Source organism: Dipodomys ordii, unplaced genomic scaffold (genome assembly GCF_000151885.1).
Source record: "Dipodomys ordii isolate 6190 unplaced genomic scaffold, Dord_2.0 Scaffold15, whole genome shotgun sequence".
Taxonomy (NCBI): domain Eukaryota; kingdom Metazoa; phylum Chordata; class Mammalia; order Rodentia; family Heteromyidae; genus Dipodomys; species Dipodomys ordii.
Genome location: NW_012267231.1, coordinates 17,924,305 through 17,933,134, shown reverse-complemented (window position 1 = coordinate 17,933,134; position 8,830 = coordinate 17,924,305). Strand labels below are relative to the sequence as shown.

Here is an 8,830-nt window from a genome sequence, read left to right as displayed (position 1 = left end):
AGCTGGAAGTGGTGCTGTGGCTCAAGTGGTAGAGCGCTCGCCTTGAGCTGAAGAGCTGAGGGACAGCGCCCAGGCCCAGAGTTCAGGCCCCATGACCGACAAAAAAAGGCTGGACGCAGTGGCTCACGCCTGTCATCCCAGCTACTCAGGAGGCTGACATCTGAAGATCGTGGTTCCAAGCCAGCCCAGGCAGGAAAGTCTCTCTGTGAGACTCTTCAATGAACCATACAAAAAGTCAGAAGCGAAACTGTGGCTCAAGTGGTAGAGCACTAGCCTTGAGTGAAAAAGCTCAGGGACAATGCTCAGGTTCTGAGTTCAAGCCCCACAACTGACCAAAAAAAGAAAAACATACCTAACTCTCCACCGGAAATGGAGAAGTCCCGCTCGAGAATGGCCCACTTCTGCACGTGGTAGGGCCGGGCAGCCGCGTTGGCATTCACCCTCCGGATCCCCTCTTCGATGGCCTGGTACACAGCTGCGTCCCGCTGCCCCACGATCTCCGACACCGTGCTGGCTTTGCTACCCACGCGCTGGCAGAATTCCACGGCTTTCTCTGTCAGGTGGTCCGTGGGCTCCAGGGTGTCCGGGTCCATTGTGCACTAACAGGTCAGAAAACACTTGAGACCCAAGCCTTACTCTGCAGGACGTGAGCCCTGGCCTGGGAACACTGAACTGAACAGTGACAATCACCACGGCAGAGATTATAGCTCACACCAGTCATCCCAGCTACTCAGGAGGCTGAGATATGAGGACCGCAGTTTGAAGCTGGCCCAGGCAGACAAGTCCATGATACCTTTTTTTTTTTTTGCCAGTCCTAGGGCTTGAACACCAGGTCTGGGCACTGTCCCTGAACCTCTCTGTGCTCAAGACTAGCACTCTACTACTTGAGCCACAGTGCCAATTCCAGCTTTTTCTGTGTATGTGGTACTGAGGAATCAAACCCAGGGTTTCATGCATGCTAGGCAAGCACTCTATCACTGAGCCACATTCCCAGCGCAGTCCGTGACACTCTTATCTCCAATGAAATACCCAAACCTAAAAGTGGAACTGTGGCTCTAGTAGTAGAGCACCAGTCCAGAGCAAAAGATCTCAAAGACAGCACCCAGGTCCTGAGTTCAAGCCCCAATTCCAGCACACACACACACACACACACACACACACACACACACGAAGCAGAATAGCTCCCAGGGGTGTGGTGGAGAGTGAGGGGCACTTGAGAATTAGAAGATTGTCATCAGTGACACTGTCACCTGTCAAACAGAAGCCACAAGGCTTGGAATGTGTTTTAGTGGTAGAGTGTTTACCTAGCATGCATGAAATCCTATGTTTGATTCCTCAGTAAAGAAAAAAAGCTGGAAGTGGTGCTGTGGCTTAAGTGGTAGAGTGCTAGCCTTGAGCAAAAAAGAAGCTTAGAGACAGTGCCCAGGCCCCGAGTTCAAGCCCCAGAACTGGCAAAAGGAAGAAAAGAAGGAAGGAAGGAGGGAGGGAGAGAGGGAGGGAAGGAAGGAAGGCAGGCAGGCCAGCCACACTCCTGCCTGGGCACCCCCACCCCCTTGCCCTGAGGGAGAGGGCTCAATACCTGCTGCAGGGGGAAGGCATAATGTGCAATCTGGAAAGTTCCAGAACTTTCCAGAACTTTAAAAAAAATGTTGCTCACATGCTCATAGAAAAGCCCAAACCCATAGGTATCCCCCGGGCTGCCTGTGGCTTCTGCCGTGTACCCCAAAACAGACTGGCAGCACCTCTTGAGCCAGCGCCCCGCCCACACCTACCTTCAAGGTCAGCAGCATGGACAGGAACTTCCTCTGGTCCCCTATGAGCATGGCGTTGCTGATGATGGGCAGCTCAGTCTTCACCGCCTCCTCGATGGGCACCGGGGCCACATTCTCCCCGCCCGCAGTTATGATTAACTCTAGGGGGGCAAATACCAGCCCCCACCCCGGCATAGGGTTGAAGGCTGGGTGGACTGCAGCCTCACCAGGGCTCCTACCTGGCTTACACATGGGCTGGGGCTGCCTCCCTGCACCCCCCCCCACTGGAAGCCAGCTGCTCCCCAGGGCTCCCCAAACTCCCCCCACCCCACCCCCCCCTCCTCACAGGGCCCTCACCATGCTCAGCCCTCCCGCTCAGGCCTGGCGCTCTACCACTTGAGCCCCAGCTCCACTTCTGGCTTTTTTAGTTCGTTCATCAGAGGTGAGGGGGTGGAACTGGGGCTCAAACTGGTAAAGCACTGGCCTTGAGAACAGCATCTCAGAGAGACAGCCTGGGTCTTGAGTTCAAGCCCCAGGACTGGTGCGTGCACGCACACACACACACACACACACACACACACACACACGAACCTAAACAGAGACACCACAGGTAGGCCATGTTCATGGATTGGCAAGTTCAGAGAAGTATGCCAATCAATGGATTCATTCAAGTCAAAATCACAGCCAGGGGCTGGGAAGGTGGCTCAGTGGTAGAGTGCTTGCCTAGCATGCATGAAGCCCTGGGTTCAATTCCTCAGTACCACATAAGCAGAAAAAGCCAGAAGTGGTGCTGTGGCTCAAGTGGTAGAGTGCTAGCCTTGAGCACAGAGAGGCTCAGGGACATCACCAGGCTCTGAGTTCAAGCCCCCTGCATCTGGCCACATAATGACTGAATAAATAAATAAAAATTTTAAAAAGAATTTTTTAAAAAAAGACCTCTTCTCAGTGGTAAATGACAAAGATGGTCTTTTGTAGAAGTGATGCTGAACTCATCTCTTTATCTACATTAGGAGAAAAGCTACCTGGACCCTTACCTATCACCATCATATTTTTAATCGCATTTCTTGCTTAAATATTCCAATGAAGCCGGGCACCAGTGGCTCACGCCTGTCATCCTCGCTACTCAGGAGGCTGAGATCTGAGGATTGCGGTTCAAAGCCATCCAGGGCAGGAAAGTCTGCGAGACTCTTATCTCTAATAAACTACTAGAAATTGGCACTGTGGCCCAAGGGCTAGAGCATTCGCCTTGAGTTGAAGAGCATAGGGCCAGCGCCCAAGCCCAGAGTTCAAGCCCACATATACACACACACACACACACACACACACACACATACATATACACACACACACACACATATATATATATATATATATATATATATATATATATTCTGATTATATTTCGAAAGGCAAAGCCAACCATCAAGGTCCCCTATCTTGCTATTATAAGGTTGGCCATGAGGGGGCGCTGGTGGCACGCCCAGCAGCCACCTGCCACTCGTGCTAACTTCTAGTTCACAGAGCTGGCTGCATGAATGAGTATGGGGGGGAGGGAGTCCCTGCATCCTGCATGACCTGTGCAGACCAGTGACCCCCTCCCAGTCCCTGCGGGGGGGGGGCTTCACCTTTGAGGCGCCCGGTGATGTAGAGGAAGCCATCATCATCCAGGCGGCCGGCATCGCCCGTGTGCAGCCAGCCGTCGGCATCGATGGCCTCCCGCGTCTTGTCCTCCATGTTCAGGTACCCCATGAAGATGGTGCGGCCCCACAGACAGATCTCACCCACACCCTCTGCATCCTGATTCACCAGCTTCACCCGGCAGCCCGGCACCAGCTTGCCAGAGCTGGCGGGGATGGAGGGGTGGAGGAGAGCCAAGATCAGGCCTGGGGAGGGAGCCCCAGGGGTTCCCCGATCTTTTTTTTTTTCCCTTTGGTTGGTCATGGGACTTGAACTCAGGGCCTGGGCGCTGTCCCTCAGCTCTTCAGCTCAAGGCGAGCGCTCTACCACTTGAGCCACAGCACCATGTCCAGTTCTCTGGTAGTTAATTGGGCATAATAAGAGTCTCACGGACTTCCCTGCCTGGGCTGGCTTTGAACCATGACTCTCGGGTCTCAGCCTCTGAGTAGCTAGGATGACAGGCCTTGAATCATCAATCAAAGCCTCATGCTGCTTTTGGGGAGGTGCTGGTACTGGCATTTGTACTTGGGTTCTCTTGTTCTTAGCGTTTTCACTCAAGGCTGGCTCTCTACCACTGGATTAACTGGAGATAAGAGTCTCAGGGACTTTCTTGTCCTGGCGGGCTTTGAACTGTGATCCTCAGATCCCAACCTCCTGAGTAGCTGGGATGGCAGGCGTGAGCTACTGGCGCTTGGCAATTGGTCAGTCTTCACTGATGGCTGGTTGAGCCCTCCCTCCCAGGATTTTCTTTCTTTTTGTGCCTGTACTGAGACTTGAACTCCGGGCCCCATACTCTTGACTGATTTTTTTCCCTCGAGCCTGGTGCGCTATCATTTGAGCCATACCTCTGTTTCTGTTTTTTTTTTTTTTTGCTGTTTCATTGGAAACCTGAGTCTCATTGACTTTTCAGTCCAGGCTGGCTTTGAACGAGGATCCTCAATTCTCAACCTCCTGAGTGGCTGGGATTACAGGCGTGAGCCACTGTTGCCAGACCTAGGGTTTTGTATTCTAATAGTGTTGAAAGGTAGGACTAGGGAAAGGGTTTTTACTGGCGAATGGACCAATGAACAGTGAAGGGATGAATGGGATGAGTAAGTGGAATGAATGTCCAGAATGCTGATGTGTGAACTTGGCAGGGAGTCGGTCATCGAACACAAGAGGAGACCCATTCACATCACTGCTGGTCCACCAGAAGGCTGCCTGCCCCTGACCCCGCCCAAGGCCACCAGCTCTCGCGATCTTACCTGTACAGGCGGTAGTTGTAGGGACTGGACATGAAGTGGGGGCCGGCAGACTCGGTGAGGCCATAGCCGGCGTATAAGGGGATGTTGAGGCCCAGGAAGAAGTGCAGGGTCTCTGCGGTCATGGGGGCTGCCCCGTAGAAGTTCTTCTGACATTTGGCAAAGCCCAGGGCCTGGCGGACCTTGGCTAATACCAGATAATCTGCCAGTCTGGTTGTGAAGGGTTTCAGGTCACTGGTGGAAGAAGGCAGAGGGTCCACAGAAGAACAAAACAACAACAACAACATATTCGTGGCTCACACCTGTCATCCTAGCTACTCGGGAGGCTGAGACCTGAGGATCACCATTTGAGGCCAGCCAGGGCAGATTAACCTTGGAGACCAGCAAAAAGCCAAAAGTGGTAGTGTGGCTCAAGTGAAGGGATGCCAACTTTGAGCAAAAACCAAAAGAGTAAACAAACAAATGAGGCCCTGAGTTCAAGTACATATGTACACACACACGTACACACACACACACTCCAAAATTCACTAGAACACATCTTTTCTTGTGCCAACACTGGCACTTGAACTCAGAGCCTAGGCACTGTCCCTTAGATTTTTTGCTCCAGGCTGGTGTTCTACCACTTGAGACAAACGTCCATTTGCGGTTTTTTGCTGGTTCATTGGAGATGAGAGTCGCATGGCCTGTTCTGTCTGGAACTGACTTTGATCCATGATTCTCAGATCTCAGCCTCCTGAGTAGCTGGGATTACAGGTGTGAGTTACTGGTGCCCGCAGCCATGGGTAGAGCTGGGACCAGGGGAGATCCCTCTGTGTGGACCAGGCTGCAAGCAGCAACCCTCCCCCCCCCCGCAACTCCCCCTACCCATCCCCAGCCCCGGCCTTGGTACCTGTGCGGGCAGGCGAGGTTCTGTTCCAGGGCCACCGACATGGCCCACAGAAGCATCTTGCGCCGGATGAAGCCGGACTGGGCTGCCACTTCCTGGATGCGTTCCATGATCTTCTCCCACACGCGGGGCACCCCCATGTGGGATGTAGGCTCCACCTCCCGTAGTGTGGTCACCAGGCTCCCCTGTTCACCCCCAAAGAGCCAGGTATCAGGGTCAGGGCTGGTGTGTCCAGATGCCACCCCTCCCCACCTGACGCAGGGCTGTGTGCTGTAGCAGACGCCTGCACTGCGAGCTGACTGCAAGTGCACACACCTGTGCCCAACCTTTTTTTTTAAATTGGTCATGGGGCTTGAACTCTGGGCCTGACCGCTGTCCCTGAGCTCTTCAGCTCAAGGTGAGCGCTCTACCCCTCGAGCCACAGCGCCACTTCCAGTTTTCTGGTGGTTCATTGGATATAAGAGTCTCATGGACTTTCCTGACTAGACTGGCTTTGAACCTCGATCCTCAGATCTCAGCCTCCTGAGTTGCTGGGATTATAGGAGTGAGCCACTGGCCCTGGGCCACCTTGTCATCTGAGTCACACAGGGTGAAAGGCAGTCAGCCGAGTGGACTGTGGCTAGGAGATGCACACGCCCAGGCGGCCCCATGAACAGGGACTGGCCCCAGGGGCACTGCCCTGTGGCCCCCCACAAGGGGGCAGCAACTGACCTTCAGGGCATCGGGCTCCGCGAAGCACACCTGGGCCCCCCACTGGATGCCCGTCCACAGGTCGTACATCTGGGCGGCGATGTGGCTGAGGGGCAGGTAGCTGACCACCACCTCCTGTTGGACCTCGGCAGGCTGGATGTCTCCGGCCTGGCTTCCATACCGCGCGGTCCACGTGATCTGCAGGGCAGTGGCAAAAGCCCAGCGGGGTCCACGGCCAGCCCAGTCACCACTGCGGCTACTTTTGGGGAGACTTTTAGAGTGGGCACCTGCCTCGGGCTGTGTGTGTGTGTGTGTGTGTGTACTGAGACTTGAACTCAGGGCTCAGAGCTCTCACTTGGTTTTTATCTCTCCCACTTGAGCCATGGCTCCACTTTTGGTGGTTTTTTGGTGGCTCATTGGAGATAAGAGTCTCACGGACTTTCCTGCCCGGGCTGGCTTTGAACCTCCATGCTCAGATCTCAGCCTCCCGAGTAGCTGGGATGACAGGAATGCACCACCACACCCTCCTCCTAGAGCATTTGGAAACATTCTAGAAGCCCCTCAGGGACAGGCCTCCTCCCAGCTGCTTTCCCCTCTCCGTGGCTGCTGCTCCAGCCCGCCACCCCTCCTCCTTCCTCCCCTTCCCTTCCCCCTGCCCAGCCCAGCCTTGCTCCTACGCTGTCCTGACTGAGCATGACGCCCTTCGGGTTCCCGGTGGTGCCTGATGTGTAGACCAGCGAGCAGCACTGGTTGGGCTGCTGGGCCGCAATGATGGCATCGAGCGTCTCCTCCATCACCTCCTGCCCCAGCTCCATCACCTCCTCCATCTGCAGTCAGGGGGGCACAAAGGCGTGGCGTGATTGGCGGGGGGGGGGGAGTGGGCGGGCCCGCCTGTGTACCGTGTACACATTGGCCGCGTGCTCCGGCGGGCGCTCCTGGTAGATGACCACTGCCTTCAGGTGGGGCAGGTCCCTCCAGATCTGCAGGGAAACAAGCCGCTCAGCCCGGGCGCCCGCCGAGTGCGGTCGGGGACACGCGCGGGCATGAGGACGCCGCTGGCAGAGGTGCCCCGTGTGGCCCCTGCCAGCCCTTGTCCATCGTTCACACCGTGGGGAGACGGACAGAGAGCCAGAAAGGCGGGTAGAGGGACAGGAAGAGAAGCAGGACACAGAGAGACAGACAGACAGAGTGAGGGGGACGGAGGGGGAGAGGAAGAGCGGCCTCACAGATGCAGTGTCACTGAGTGAATGACAGGCCACCGCGTGGCAGGAGCCGGGGACACAGGTGGCACAGGTGGCGGTGGGCGCCCTCATGCAGGGATGCACCTGCCTGCATGTCCCAACAGGGACCCAAAAGCTACTTACAACCGCGCGCCAGTGGCTCACGCCTGTCATCCCAGCTACTCCCGGGGCTGAGATTTGAGGATCGCCGTTCAAGGCCAGCCTGGGCAGGAAAGTCCAGGAGACTCCTATCTCCAATGAGCCACTGGGAAACTGGAAGTGGCGCTGTGGCTCAAGTGGTAGAGCGCTCGCCTTGAGCTGAAGAGCTGAGGGACAGCGCCTGGGTCCTGAGTTCAAGCCCCCATGACTGACACACATGTACAGAATTAATTATAGGGACTGGGAAGGTGGCTCCGTGGTAGAGTGCTTGCCTAGCATGCTTGCAGCCCTAGGTTCAATTCCTCAGTACCACATGCACAGAAAAAGCCAGAAGTGGAGCTGTGGTACAAGTGGTAGAGGGCTAGCCTTGAGCTAAAGAAGCGCAGGGACAGTGCCCAGGCCCTGAGTTCAAGCCCCAGAGCTGGCAAAATAATAATAATAATAATAATTACAGAAAGGAAGAAAAACGGAGTAGGAGTAAGGAGATAGCGGGAAGCTGAAATGCTCAATGTATCTTAGTTTGTACTCTAGAATCAGGTAAATGTTCGAATTATTTGAAAAATTAATTTATGTGCAAAAAATAAAATGTTTTTGTGTATGTATGTTAACTATGTATATATTTGTGTATATGTTTTATATGTGTGTGTATGTGCACCCATGTATACATGTGCGTTGTGCATAGGTGTATATGTGTCTCTGTGTATACCTGTGTCCATGTGTATTTGTGTGTAGCTGTGTGCCTGTGTGTTCATATGTGTCTGCCATGTGTGTCTGTGTGTCTGTGTGTGCATGTATGCATTCATGTGTGTACCTGTGTGTATATATGTTCATGTGTCTCTGTGTGTCTGTGTGTGCATGCATACATTCATGTGTGTACCTGTGTGTATATATGTTCATGTGTCTCTGTGTGTGCATGCATGCATTCATGTGTGTACCTGTGTGTATATATGTTCATGTGTGTCTGTGTGTGCATGCATGCATTCATGTGTGTACCTGTGTGTATATATGTTCATGTGTGTCTGTGTGTCTGTGTGTGCATGCATGCATTCATGTGTGTACCTGTGTGCATATATGTTCATGTGTACCTGTGGGTCTGTGTGTGCATGCATAAATTCATGTGTGTGCCTGTGTGTATATATGTTCATGCGTACCTGTGTGTCTGTGTGTGCATGCATGCATTCATGTGTGTGCCTGTGTGTATATATG

At 53.9% G+C, this 8,830-nt stretch overlaps 1 protein-coding gene across 1 annotated transcript in view; it reads right to left on the bottom strand.

Annotated features, from left to right (window-relative positions):
• The window catches only part of Acsbg1 (acyl-CoA synthetase bubblegum family member 1), a 47,267-nt gene that overhangs the window by 18,668 nt on the left and 19,769 nt on the right, over nt 1-8,830 (bottom strand). Inside the window, exons 8-15 of the mRNA XM_013011951.1 lie at nt 7,145-7,225; nt 6,923-7,072; nt 6,267-6,443; nt 5,559-5,740; nt 4,673-4,903; nt 3,377-3,594; nt 1,773-1,912; nt 353-599 (exon numbers count right to left, since the gene is read on the bottom strand). Of these exons, the coding sequence (XP_012867405.1) occupies nt 353-599; nt 1,773-1,912; nt 3,377-3,594; nt 4,673-4,903; nt 5,559-5,740; nt 6,267-6,443; nt 6,923-7,072; nt 7,145-7,225 (1,426 nt within the window). The remainder of the gene's footprint in view (nt 1-352; nt 600-1,772; nt 1,913-3,376; nt 3,595-4,672; nt 4,904-5,558; nt 5,741-6,266; nt 6,444-6,922; nt 7,073-7,144; nt 7,226-8,830) is intronic.